The 13,981-nt window shown below is 32.5% G+C and overlaps 3 protein-coding genes and 1 non-coding gene across 6 annotated transcripts; 1 reads left to right on the top strand and 3 right to left on the bottom strand.

The window, feature by feature from the left end:
- Positions 1 to 117: 117 nt before the first annotated feature.
- On the top strand, positions 118 to 2,151 carry LOC149494035 (uncharacterized). 2 transcript variants are annotated; one of them, XR_016322078.1, is made up of 4 exons: positions 118 to 528; positions 727 to 845; positions 1,193 to 1,332; positions 1,744 to 2,151. XR_016322078.1 is itself a non-coding variant. In XM_089724895.1 (3 exons), exons 1-3 carry the CDS (start codon positions 368 to 370, stop codon positions 1,761 to 1,763), a joined length of 300 nt encoding a protein of 99 aa, XP_089581021.1. In that variant the 5' UTR covers positions 145 to 367; the 3' UTR covers positions 1,764 to 2,151. The 2 variants fall into 2 exon arrangements, 1 of the variants encoding a protein (XP_089581021.1); XM_089724895.1 differs by lacking the exon at positions 1,193 to 1,332 and having other exon boundaries at positions 145 to 528.
- A 1,160-nt stretch (positions 2,152 to 3,311) lies between these two features.
- On the bottom strand, positions 3,312 to 5,546 carry LOC149494034 (small ribosomal subunit protein bS1m-like). 2 transcript variants are annotated; one of them, XM_089725513.1, is made up of 3 exons: positions 5,353 to 5,546; positions 4,069 to 4,765; positions 3,312 to 3,606 (listed from the first exon to the last, which is right to left on the bottom strand). In XM_089725513.1, the coding sequence occupies exon 2, from the start codon at positions 4,707 to 4,709 to the stop codon at positions 4,110 to 4,112; it is 600 nt and encodes a 199-aa protein (XP_089581639.1). In that variant the 5' UTR covers positions 4,710 to 4,765; positions 5,353 to 5,546; the 3' UTR covers positions 3,312 to 3,606; positions 4,069 to 4,109. The 2 variants fall into 2 exon arrangements, with proteins under 2 accessions (XP_089581639.1, XP_089581638.1); XM_089725512.1 differs by having other exon boundaries at positions 4,069 to 4,769; positions 5,353 to 5,545.
- A 1,750-nt stretch (positions 5,547 to 7,296) lies between these two features.
- Positions 7,297 to 7,378, bottom strand: TRNAS-CGA (transfer RNA serine (anticodon CGA)). The gene has a single exon. It is a non-coding gene; the product is annotated as a tRNA-Ser (tRNA).
- Positions 7,379 to 8,637: 1,259 nt separating this feature from the next.
- LOC149494032 (putative beta-1,4-xylosyltransferase IRX9H) lies at positions 8,638 to 12,798 on the bottom strand. The gene is made up of 4 exons (XM_089725289.1): positions 11,086 to 12,798; positions 9,992 to 10,247; positions 9,247 to 9,454; positions 8,638 to 9,045 (listed from the first exon to the last, which is right to left on the bottom strand). Exons 1-3 carry the CDS (start codon positions 11,976 to 11,978, stop codon positions 9,284 to 9,286), a joined length of 1,320 nt encoding a protein of 439 aa, XP_089581415.1. The 5' UTR covers positions 11,979 to 12,798; the 3' UTR covers positions 8,638 to 9,045; positions 9,247 to 9,283.
- Between the last annotated feature and the right edge of the window lie 1,183 nt (positions 12,799 to 13,981).

Below are 13,981 nucleotides of genomic sequence, written 5' to 3'. Positions count from 1 at the left end.
TCTGCAATAAGGAGGGTGGTCTACTCGAACAAAGATGCCAGAATATGATGACGAGGGAGATGAGAATATAGAGAGAGTTTTAGTTAAAAAAAAACACTTCGTACAATTCATTATTAAAATGGAAAGCATTTTCGTCATTTGTTTTTATCAGAAATTAATGGGAAACTTTAAAAAATTTGCACGTCAAGAGACAACCATTAACCAAGCAAGTGATGATCGTGGGACAATCAAAAACCGGAACCAAACATAACGCAGAAGTGGCGCATTACACGTCAGGCGCATGTTAAACGCAACTAGTTCATCGTGAGCACAATTTAAGTCATAAACCTTACAGAAGAGCTAAAACCCTTTCGGCATCTCTGTAAAAATGTCTGGTTCAATTGTTTTCTCCAGATTATCGTCTCCCTTACGAAATATTTCCCTCAAATCGAATGCCTTTAAAGCATCATTAGCCAAAATTTCTCCGTTGAAATCAGGCTCCCAGGCTAACATTCGTGCTTCAGTTAAACGCATTTATCAAACCTCAAGGTACTCTTCCAAATAAAATGAAAAATCCATTTTTTATAAAAATGTACGTATGTTTGTTTATCTATTTTTATTTATTCCGGGTTTATCTTGGCTGAGCCAAATCAGTTGTTTAAATATTTTGAGTTTGTATACCACATGCTTGATAAAATTACTCAATGTGATTCTACTGATATCGGCTTTTTATTGATTTGCGTTCAGGTTACCTGTGGAATTGAGTTGCTTGGTGTCAATGGTGCCATTACATAGCACAGTAGCTTCTGCTAGATTAAGATCATTGCTTCCCATAGAATCTCAAAAATGGGGATTGGTTCCTCAAGGTAATCATATTTCTCGGTACATATGAATCTAATTTCTAAATTTAACCGTTGGTTTTGTAATGAAATCGTTCTAGTAACTGTAATTAAATCTTAATCTCATTCTAGTAGGTCATTGTATAGCAAATTTTTGATCGAGTGAAATTACTCTACACGCCAACTCTCCTGATTGAATTTGTGATTGGCACCTATTCCATGTTTTTGCATAATATGAAATGGTCTTAATTTTGAATTTAGTTTGCGATTATGCAAAAGAGTTAACTTTTGTGTGCAAGAATAATAAATATGTAAAAGAGGACATATAGAATTACAATAATTTTTGCCTGCTTTTTGGTATTTGTAATGAAAAGGCAGCAACCGAGGATATAGCTTTGTCTGGCCAAGAACTGTATGATGCCAAGTACTGCAGTACTAATTTACTAGCTGCGATGCCTTTCCACAACTGAACTAAGCCATAACAAGCTAGGATTTTGCTCCTACAACTGTCCAGGTTTTCATTTCTTTATTCAATGCTTCGTCTCATACACTCATGTAGGACCCGAGTGCCATCTAGGATATTTCAAGTACCTAAGACAAGAAATAGAAGACAATTCATATGGATGACCTGAAAAAAGAAAGGATCAAGTGGTGCCATAGTGGATCTCAGTGCATTGTAGCAGAAAGTTTTCTCAACAAGTGACAAGTGTATTTTGCTTTATCCAGTGTTGGTTGAAGAATCTGTGGCAGTACTAAGTTAGTTGACATATTGCATGTAGGGTGTATTTAACGACTTTGATTAAACAATTCCTATTTGATCCTCAAGTGACTGTTTATTATACATGGTATTAAAATTCATTCTATGTGCAGAAACAAGAAAAATAATTTATATTCCAAAGAACTCATCATGGCCTTGTTGTTGCAGGTATATCCATGCCTTTATGACTGCATCCCTATTCATCACAGGCGTTGCTCGAAGAATGTTGAATTGAAATGTATCTTTTTGTTGAACTTTAATGGATAAAAACTACTTGTAGTACAGAGTATCGAACTCTACAAGGAAGAAATTGGTGTCTTTTATGGTGCAATGAACTGATGCAGTTCCCTGAGCTTCTTCAAGTTCTTATTAGCCTAATTGTGAGATGCAATTTTGGATTTTAAATTGTTAGGCAGGGAATGGAAAATCTTCTCTAGTATCTTGTTTTGAAATATATTTAACATAGATTTTTATCTTCTGGAGGAGAAATTGCTGATGACTCAGATAGACTCTCGTTGATATGATCTGGTTGTTTCCCCTTTCTTCAAACAAAATAAAAAGTTCTGTTCTGTTTTATCTTTTAGTACACCATTAGATGAATTCTTAACAAGCCCAAGATCAAGGGAAAAGTTCAGAAGCCTGCCATTGCTATCCATGTTTTATGATTCGTCAAGATTCAAACTTAAATTTCCTGGTAAAAATGCTCAAGTTTTAACCACTTTGATGTCGTGAACCCCAGCTTCTGTACCATCTCAGAAATGGTAAGCTTAATGCATAAATGAATACCTAATACCTTAACTTTATAAGAAGAACCCAATGGTATTTCAACTTAAGTTGATTCATTAGACTTCGTAATTTATAAAATACACTTGTATTGAATAAAATTTACTTATTTTAATTACCAGTGTCATATTATCATGTTCAAAATCTTGGATAAATTGTATATTACATTTGAGTTTAAGAAACAAATTAAACTTTATTTCGTCTTTTGTTGAATTGAATGGAAATCAATGGAATAAAAAGGTTCTGTTTATGCGGCTTAGATATTTTGATGATATATTATAAGCAAAAGATCTGAAATTTACCAACTTTTAAATAAGAGCCGGTCAAAATTGGAAAATTTCCAGTTATATTTATATGAATCATTTGATTGATGTTTCTGTACTTTACCATCAATGCATTTCTATATTATAATGCTTCTTCAAGTTTTAAGACACTCCAATTTATATTGATTAAATATCATGTGTTAATTTGAGATAATAACTTATGCTTTACGTTGTGTGTGTGTGTTAGTGGCAGACGTAAAGAAAATGAAGATGAGGGAGACAGGCAATGGTATTTGTCTTGCTGTAAAAAATTGACCGCAAAAAGTGCAAAATATGAACTGAAGGACTAGATCTTTGAGTTGTTTCTCAAAACATAAGAACTAAATAATATATTTATCAAAATACACCGACATAGTTCTTTATCACAATGCATGGAATACATGTTAATTATTCCTTGTAAAAAAATATAAATGTGTTCAGAAACCATTTTTCATATAATGGCTCCATCGGAGAAATTCGAACAAAAGCCCAAGTCAATATTGCCTCTAGAGATACAAAATACAAAGACGGAGAAGACATCATTTAGGTAAATCATGAAAATGGGAAAAAGGGTTGTCGAGAATGAAGTAAGTTGCATTCATCCTATGCATGAACTATATATATATATATATATATATATATATATATATATAAAGAAAAAAGAAAGAAAAATCAACTTGCCAGAATAGTTAATTGTAATATCCACATTGAATCTTTCTGCAGATGAACAAAAGACCAAGCGAATTATTCAAAATTAACACAAGACACCAATAACATTTTCAACACAACATAAGACACCAAATTCTTCCTTGTAGCGTTTGAAGCTCTTTACCACAAGTAGTCTTTAGGCATTAAAGTTCAACAAAAAGATACCATTTCAGTGCAAACATCAAATTCTTCAAGCGACACCGGGTAAGAAAGAGATCCAGCCATTTGGCAAGGATATCTGCAACAACAAGGACATGATGAGTTTTTGGGAATAGAAAATATTTTTTCTTCTTTCTGTTTATTGAATCAAATATTAGGACCGAACGTAATAAACAGTCACTTGGATGATCAAACTGGAATTTTAATAAAAAAGGTCGATAAATACACAATGGGCAATTGATATATTGTATAACTAACTTAGTGCTGCCACAGATTCATCAACAGACACCAGATCATGCAAAATTCAGTGGTAACTTGTTGAGAAACTTCCTACTGCAGGGCATTGGGATATTCAATGGCACCTCCAACCTACCCTATTTTCTTTTCACTCAATCATTTACTACACAGTGACATAGTAAAATCAGATATTATTTAATTACAGGTTAGCATAACAATTTCATTACAAAACCCAACTATCAGATTATAAAAGAAAATAACAATTACATACCTACGTAGGGAACGTAGGGAGAAATAGGGTTACCTTATTTTTGAGATTCTATGGGAAGTAATGGTCCATCGCAGTTAGAACACCACAATTTTCTTCGCTTTGGAATTAATGCTCTCGATGGTGAATCGATCATTCGATATTCTCTCCCTCATGTAAGGTCTGAATCTAAGAAAAGCAATGTAACCTGCGATGGCTACTAAATAACCACCTCTGACTTTCTCAATAATAAAGCCTTTGACCTTTCTATTCGTTCGCCAAATCTTGTTCAGTTCCATCCAAGCTTGGTTTTGTCTAAATCTTCGTGGAAGAAGAAGAAGCGGTTCACCAGCCACTACATCTGTGGTTCCAACTAAATCATTAAACCTTGAGGCAGCTCGATCTTTGATCTTTTGATCACCAGCCACTAGATCGATGAAGAATCTCTCCAAAATCTGCCCTTTGATCTTTGATTCACTAGCCACATGACCCACGTATCCCACTTTATTCTCAAACCTGGTGGCTCGGGGCACACGAGTAAGCTCATCTTGCTTACAAATTTTTGGGGTCCCAACTCCTGGATCTACCAAGAACATTTCTTCCCTTAGGCGTACAACAGAAGATTGTAAGGCGGTTCCACGTGATAAGGAAAAACTTGAATTAGATCTTGGAAATAATCGAGTCATATAGATGCTCATCGTAAAATATTTTTTCCTCCTCGTGTTAAGCTATAACCTGAAGTTGGTCCTTCCGCCTATCTATATCACAGTCATTAAATTGTATATGAAAATCTCAATTTTGTACAGAATAATGTCAACAAATACAGAGAACATAAGAGACAAATTTCAACAATCTCAATTTAATCCAATCTCCCAATCCTAATTCAAACTAAATGCAATCCCATAGATATAATTTATGGTTCATTGAATATGCAAATTTATTTTGAGTAAATAATAGTGATTGAAATCCAATTTTATTCGGATTAAAAAGTCTCATTTCCAAATCCAATTTCAAGCAGGGTTTTGCATATGATGATAAGACGACGACAAAGCATGCCTAGAGGTTGACGAAAAGGGTAGTCAGAAAATGGTTGAACATCGATGAAGGAGCCACAAAATCGTTGATTTACATCAATAGATGTTTAATCATAGTCACGCCACAAACAGTCACTGTTCATAGCCACACTAGTGCGATGATTTACATCAAAATATAACAATGGAAAAACCCTAATTATTAAAATTCCCAACCACCGTTTAACTTAGTCAATTATATGCACGCCTATTTACACCCACAAAATCAAACCACATACTCATTTACAGTGAACAGAAAAGGATAAACTACCTTGCGTCTTGCTAGACACGGAGCTTTTGAGGAGATGGCCGCTCGTGGAGTAGCCGTCGTCAGATTCGATCTTTGTGATGAAAGGCAAGAGGCAACGAGCTATGGAGGCAACCAGAAACAAGAACGATACTGGATTTGGATGAATGAGTTCTGTACGTCGGTTCAAAAACCCTACAACAAACCACGAGTTTTATTTTTATTTTTTTTTATTTAACCATGATATTATTAAATATAAATTAGTATGACTATTTATTTTCAAAAATTATCAGTGATAAAAAAAAATTATAAATTTTCTAATTTTTTAATACTATGGATAATTTTATGATTAACTCAACTGTATAAAATTCAATTAAACTTTTAGGATATTTAATACAAGTATATGCTTAATTTTTAATAATAAATATTTATGAATAACATTTTACCACTATCAAAAAATCTAACATCTCTATACGAGAGATATATCTTTACGGTATATTTGCTTGTGATCGATTAAAATTAAACATTCTACTATTTAAAAGATTCTTAATTAATTTCAAAATTTTCATTTTTTATGAAAGTAATAATGAATATGAAAGTATTTTATATTGTTTAATTAAATTTTTTCCTCTTGTCTTCTTGCGGTGAATATTATCTACTTTTATCAATTTTTGACTCTTTTTAATTATTAATTTGTTTCAAATGATTTGTATAATTATTATATTGATTGTGTGGTTGCGATGACAACACATACCCTTTAATATGCAAAGATACTTTCTTTTGTGTGTTAACAAACTACAAACTTCTATATGAATATATGTATATTTATGTCTTTTACCTTTCTTTATTTATTTCTTTTTCATTTTTTTAAAATCATTGTATTTACATATATTTTTATATTTTTATATTTCATCAATTAAAAAGATTTATGGATAAAATTTACTTTGATTTATAATTTTTTAAAAAGAGCCATTGCCTAAACCAAAGTATGATCTCCATAAAATAATATGGGTCTTCCTTCACATTTGCAATGAATGGATAATAATATGCTTCCCTTTGGTTGTACTTTTATGCTTTATGCTCGTTACAGTAAAATATTTCAGATTTATGGTGATTATAGATGATTGTACGTCTGTTTTATCTCGTAAATTAGATTTATTAATATGCTGGATTCGAAGACAAACTAATGCAGAGACTCATTTGTTGGCTCGAGTCTCTATAACTTATTAATATAAAATATTGTAATTTTTTTTTTAGAGATTGAAATCACAACCATGTGGAACAATATAGCCTGATTGAGAAGGCAAATACACAAACAAAATTACAAATTTGTGTTTTTGAAGAATGATCATAATCTATTAATCTTGACAAACACCAAGGAATCAACAACATAGATAAAATGTGCAGCCTTCACTTTGAGTTTAGAAACCATTTTTTTATACAAAGGATTCAAAACCCACAAAACATGAATACCACATTGCATCGCCATACAAAGAATTAGAACAAAACCCAAATCAATATTTGCTTCTAGAGATACAAAATACCAAGAAATCAAATGGGAGAAGACATCATATAGGTCATCAATAAAAATGGAGAAAAGGGCTATAAAGAATGCAAGTAATAGGCCATTGAAGATTACAAAAACAGCTAAGGATAGAGCAGAAGAAATGAAGCAGCAATAGATGAGTGCAAGAAGGATTAGATCTAAATTGGGTAACATTTTTGTGTTTTTTTGGTATTTTTAGGTTGATGAGGTTTTGGGATTGTTGGATTGGAAAAGGTTATGATTTATGATTATGAGGAAGAGAAGAGAATGAAGTGAGGTGCACTCATTCTATGGATGGTCTTTTTAAGAATAATAAAAGAAAATTAAATAACCACTTTGAAACTTTCTGTGACAAAGAAAATGCTATGATTCTCGTTAGATAGAGGAGCTGAGCAAGGAACTTGGGCAGAAAAAACATAAATCGTCGACAGCAGGATTCGAACCTGCGCAGGCAAAGCCCAACAGATTTCGAGTCTGTCTCCTTAACCACTCGGACATATCGACAATGATTGACATGCTTGCTAAAACGGAAATTAGTAATTATAATTTTAGGAGCTCTTGGCTCAAATTTTAAATGCTATGCTCCCCCATATTTATAACGAGGATTTAATTCTTGACACTGACCAAAATTTTCTTCATTTATAAGTTCAGCATTATGATGGTTGAAAAGGATTTGACGACTCTTAATGAATTGACGAAAAACAGATATAGAATATTTACCTGTCAATAAAAAATAAAGAAAATTTTATTTTATATTAATTAGTATGTAATTTATTAGTTCATAAGAACAAAGAATAAATTAATAATAATACGGAGAAAATTTGTAAGATAAAAAGAATTTTACGGAGTCTACTAAAAGAAATAGAGTATAATGAAAATAGAAATAGAAATATTTATGATTAATTTATTTCTGAAAATATTCTATTTTCGGATTCAAATTTTAACCTTTTCATTTTTAAAAAACGAAAATAATACATTTCATATCCTTTGCCTTTAAGACTTTGTATGGAAATGAGGGGAAGGAACATAATAGAGAGAAAAAAATATTAGAGAAAGGAAAATAATTAGAAATTATTTTTTTTTATATAATTATTTTCTACCATTATATTTCAGTATAATAAAGGAAATAAAATAGATTATATTTTTCCTTTTACTTGGAAATGATAAAATTTTAAAATATTATTTTAGAAATGACAATGAAAATTTAGAAATCATCAACTATTGCACATTTGAATATTTTAGTAATTTCATAAAAATAATAATATTCAAATTTTCTCTCCAAACTGAGAGATTTCAAAAATATGAATCCGTATTCTCAAATATATATATATATATATGAATCCGGGTGAAAAATAAATTTTATTTTATTTTATTTTCTTCATTATTTTCCTTCCTTTTTCGATGGGAAAACGCCTTTCCTAGTATATTTTTCATAATTATTTTATTTTCTTAAAAAAAAACTCCGATCAAAACGATAGGCCAAGAACTCCGTTTTCAAGTGCAAGAATATAATGAAAAATGATTAACTTTCTCACCAAGTCACTGCAAATATCATAACAGCATAACCTACTGATATTGCAAAGCCATGGATGAGAAAAGCTTAAATTTTTAGGCACAACATCGATGGCATTCATGGATATACACATCAAAATATTATTTTAAACAGAACGTGAATGTCAAGATTTTAACTCTGGAGCCTTTACATAACAAGACAAACGCTTAAACTACTAGCTAGGAGGAACTAGAGGGAACATGAACACAAGTAGAAAACAACACTAAGTAGATTCAAAATTGTTTTCAGTTATACACACAGATGGCTTAAGCATTAGAAACAAAAATGTCAACTCAAATTTAGAAAAGAGGGGAAAAAAAGGGTTTTTGAGTTGTTTTTGAACTCACAGGATGACATACAATTGCATCATCAATTTTGTAACTAGTCGGAAAAAAAAATTAACAATTTTGTTTAAAAAACAGCAGAAATGCAGTGAGCCGAAGACCGAGACTGTACAATAACAATGTTTAGTCCATCTGCAAATACTCTGCTAACTCAAGAAGGTAATTGTACCAACTGGCCATCTTGGATGGGCAGTCCTTAGCAGGCCAGGGTGTTGTCCAAATGAAGCATTTATTAACTGCTTGAAGGATGACCTGTGATTCTTGATGCATCATCCCTCCATTATCAATAATTGAGACAGAAAGTTAGAGACATAGAAAGGTCATAATAAGATAGAGCAGTTACATGCATTTCATATAAGAAAAACACCACTTGCTCAAGTATTTCATATGGTATGTTTCAAACAAATACAGCATTTAATTTCTTTTGAGAAGAAACTGGCAGATATAAGGCAAAAAATCTAACAAAATTTTGGTACCTTTGCTATTCGTCAGACTTCCCCAAAATAAAAAGTTTCATGCAAGCTGGGCAGTTACATCTAGATTGCTAATGGTGAACCATTTGGGAGGATAGAAGGGATTAGATGATTCTAGTTGTAGATGCCAAACCATGACCCTTGAGCAGTCCTGTAGTAAGCCTTCCATTTGGCTTTCATCTTCCACAACTTGCTCAATAATTGTGCTAACCTGCAAGACAAGTCAATGAGGTCAACAATCAATGCCAAAGACAACGAAGCCTGGAGATCAAGATCCAGAGGAGAACATGTCCTATTCAACATTAAAAACGAAGGATATAAGGAAAAATACATGGAATATCACTGGAGAAATGTTGACTAAATATAAGGGTAGTTTGTTAAATGTTTGTCCCTAAACATAACAGAAATGGGAAAATGCCACATTGCTTATCTCACTTACTAGGCAAATGAACTTAGTTGAGTCAAATAATTATCAATGTTTTGGTTTCAGCTGGTTAAAATAAACTTTAGTAGTTGTTGCCGTAAATTGCAGCATTATATCTATCCCATTAGCTGACATATTCGCCATAAACAAAGTTGTCTCCCACCACCACCCCCCCAGTTCTCCAGTATGTTATATCCGTTGTAGTGCAAAAAGAAGGCATAAGAGTTTTTATCTTTTTCTCTCTTTTTTTCTCCACCGAAATAGCAGCCATCACTCTGCAATTTGGATAAGGGTATAAATGAGCAAGAAACAAAAAATACTCACCTGGAACCCATCCCTGACTGTGTCAAGCAGCCTAATCGGCTCAATGGTAGGTCGGTGCCACCGTTTTGGATCCCAAAGTATGGTACTATTGAAAGCAAAACCTGACATGTCAACATGGAATCTCCGGAATCTCCGGATGCTCCTAATTGATTCATTTACATGCCATCCGATCACTCGAGTTCCGTTACAAACAGGTCCATCTAAGAAACCTTTGCTTTGACCCATTACTTTAGCCACTGTCCATGTCCCAAACCGCCTGAAAAGCAAAAAGAAGATCGGTTCTCTCACAACAATAGGTGCTGAGAAATCTATATGTATGGCATGCTGCATATTTCTGATTTAAAATAGGAGAAAGGATTAATTCATCTCTTGCAAGAATTTGCTTAGAACCTAAAACAAACAAAGAAGAACTATATGCATAGAACAAACAGCTGGAAATCATGCTAACAACAAGCAATATGATCAAAAATGAAAAATGAGGATGATTCTGTCAGTTTATGAGAAATTATGAACATAAGATGCCTGATGTTGGTGTAGGCTTTTGACAACGTAACAGTCTTAAAAAGCATAGTAACTTTATGCAATTGAATGCTAACACCTTTTTTTCCATCGGATTGCGAAGTTCCATTTTCTCCAAATTTGTGTACCACCTGATTAGTTTCCTTTTACTACTCTATCTACATCCTTAGTGACATACCTCATGGATATGCCCAATTCACCTAAACACAGTAAACAGCATCAACTCATTGCGAGACAGAAAAACAGACGGTAAAATTTTTTATTTTCATGGAGCAGTCAAATACTCCTTGCACCATCAGACTATGATACATAGGAAAAAGGCAGCTCCTAATAAGTTGGAAACAGAATTCCATTTGAACCTCTCCACAGCACCAGAGGACTGGATCTTTTGAATCTGGCTATATATTTTTCATAATTGTGCCTTGATAAATGCTCTGCAACTTCTTTTTTTATCAATGTAAGGATCTGTTTATGAAATTATGTACCAAGTATATAAACATAGGTAACTTATATAGCAGAACTCCAAGAGAATAGATGGGGCATGTGCGTAATGGTCAGTAAGAAAACATAGTTACCTGATCTTCCTCATTTGCTCAAAAAGCTCAGCTGAATAAATGTTACTATCATCTGCAAAGTATACAATTCCATCAAGACGGTGAGTTTCAATGTGAGACAACGCCACATTCCTTTGGTGAACACTTCTATCTTTTATATCAGTTAAATTTTTATTGCAAACAAGATGCCTGTACATAACCCCTGTTCTTCTTAGGATGTCAGCCGTTTGCTCAGATTGTGATGTCATTTCTACAACTATCCACAACAGCGGAGATTTGACCAGTTTTAGTGTGAATGCCAAACGATTCAGATAATAGGCTTGGAATGGCCGAGCATGTGTTGAGGTCACAACTATCAGAAGCTTCCCGACCTCCATATCCAAATCTTCAGGGTTTGACTGGTTAATAGGCATATCATTGGAGATCACATCATCTAGTTTCAGTCCCTTCACTTTGGGCTCAATTGCAGAATCATTCTCAACAGCTTCGTGCTTGACCATTTGTGTCATGTTTGTGGTCATACTTTCAAAAGTGTGAAAATTCCTAACAGTTGATACCATCTCAAAGGAGAAGGCTTGGCTCTTTGATTTAACATTCATTGATACAAATGGAGTGAGTCCAATAAATATCCCAACCACAAAACAAACTAAGAAATGGAAAAGTGCCCTCCTCCAAACTTGCCCCTTAGGCTTTGACCTCTCTAATGGTCTTGAAGATCTCGGCGAAAAGACACCAAGAACAAAAGCTTGAGAACCTGATAAACCAAGAAGGGAAGACAACAATCCTCTCGATGTTGAGAAGTTCTGAGCAGATGACGAGGACTTTGACAAAGGAGAAGGAACCTGACATACTTCCCCATTCAATAAGGTTCCGGGCCTAGGCACCGGAGACAATGTTCTCCTTATAGATGCCATTCAAACAAATCTATTAACCACAAAGATTAGCTTCCTTAGAATCCCAATCCAGTATTAGAATTACCACAAAAGGGAGCATCCAAATAAGTTACCGTCTCATCGTCTTTTCCATTAATAACCATAGCCGTATGCAATAAATCTTAACCAACTTTAACAGTAATCATATGAAATTACTCAAATTGAACTAAGCACCGAGTACATAGCATTCAATTTAAGTATAGCATCCAAACTCAGTTCAAAAGATGCTACTCCCACACTCAATCTTAACAAATAACTAAACTGCCAGAAACCCAAAATGCAGTTACATAAGCAATTGATCTGCAGTAAACAATGCTTACTCGGAACTAAATCGTCAATATTAAATCAAAAACCAAATAGAATAATCCAAATTCCAAAATTTGTCAGCACATACCACAGAACAAGGAGATTCAATCCCAAAATGCTTGAATTTCATCCCTATAACGAAATGGGTCACGAAATTACCATTCAACAGCAAAGGGTTTCTGGATCTTTCGAGAAAAACAGGAAAGCCTGGTGGATGTTCTAGAAAGAATCTGTTTTGGTTTTACTAGCAAAAGTTTCCTAGTAAAGGATTGGATTCCTATACTTTCAGCTCTAAAACATGAAAAAAGGAGCTTGAAAACTTAAAAACAGAAAGCTGGAAAGTGCTTGTGAATCTGAGTAAGTTTGTTGACAGGGAGGAAAGATTAGAATTTCAAGTTACTGATACTTCAAAACATGCACTCTCTCCCAATCCGGACAATGATTCAGACAGGAAGAGAGCTTTGGATTTCTTTTATTTTTATTTTTTATTTTTATTTTTGGTTTGTTTGGAGGTCTACGTGACTGACGCATTGTTAGACAATTGTGTATAGCCATTGGAGAGAAACTTAATATGTGTGAGTGAATTCTAACCGTCCGATATCAAAAAAGGAATATGGTTGACCAATCCGCTGCTTTGGTCGTATACCTTTCATTTTCTCCTTTTTATCAGTGATTTGTTTTCATACACCTTCAAAAAATGATTTGTTTTTATATATTATAAAAGAAAGGTCAATATTATGATCGAATCTAATATCTAATCATTTATGGAAAATTATGTAACCTTGGGATTTAATATGATTTGAGATAACCCAATGATATCACAGCCAACAAAACATAATTAACTAAATTTAAATAGTCAAATTAACTAATTTTAATTAAAATTAACTAAAGTCAAACATTTAATACTTGAATACCAAATTTACAGTAGATTAAATACGTGTATTTATCTCAAATTTATTTAAATAACTACAAACTGACTTGGTTAAGTACCTAGAAAATTTCTGTCCCTTTCGTCTTTAATTCTTGACAATCTGACAAATCATTTTTAGGTATTAAAATAAATTTAGATTATAAAAATTATCTTTCAAATACATCGTGACTTGAAGAATGTAACTTTTAATCTAATTCTCATTGTTTAATTTACATGATAGTTTGAGATAAAAATTAAAACACATTTCTTAAAAATTATTATATTTAAATATTTAGATGACATTTATTTCAGTTGATTTATACAGTTATAATCACTCATAGAAAATTTAATATCAGCGGCTGATGTTAACCTTATAAAAATAACTATTAATAATTTTTAAAATTAATATATTTTTTATTTATAGTTATTCAAAATAATAATTTTATACTAAATATTATTTTAAATTTTTAAAAATATTCTTAATTATACAATACATTAAAATAAAAATATTATGTTCACCTTAAAATTAAATATATATACATGCACGTTTTACATAATGGTCATTTTGTATTTTAACAGTAATTGCTGCCAAAATTTTACTAAACACCATTATTCATCAGTTAAGCACTATGAGCTGTTATGGACATCTGAACTAAATGGGCATGGTAAAATTTAAGTAATAATTTTTTTAGATTTATGGGAGGAAAATAGCTTGTAAGTACATACAAAACCACTTATTTTTTTTCGTTTTTCTTCTTTTGGTCTTTAA

Source organism: Jatropha curcas, chromosome 8 (genome assembly GCF_041381405.1).
Source record: "Jatropha curcas cultivar XTBG-Jc1 chromosome 8, XTBG_Jcur_1.0, whole genome shotgun sequence".
Lineage (NCBI taxonomy): Eukaryota > Viridiplantae > Streptophyta > Magnoliopsida > Malpighiales > Euphorbiaceae > Jatropha > Jatropha curcas.
The sequence above is the reverse complement of the archived record's forward strand: the minus strand, read 5'-3'. Positions and strand labels throughout refer to the sequence as shown.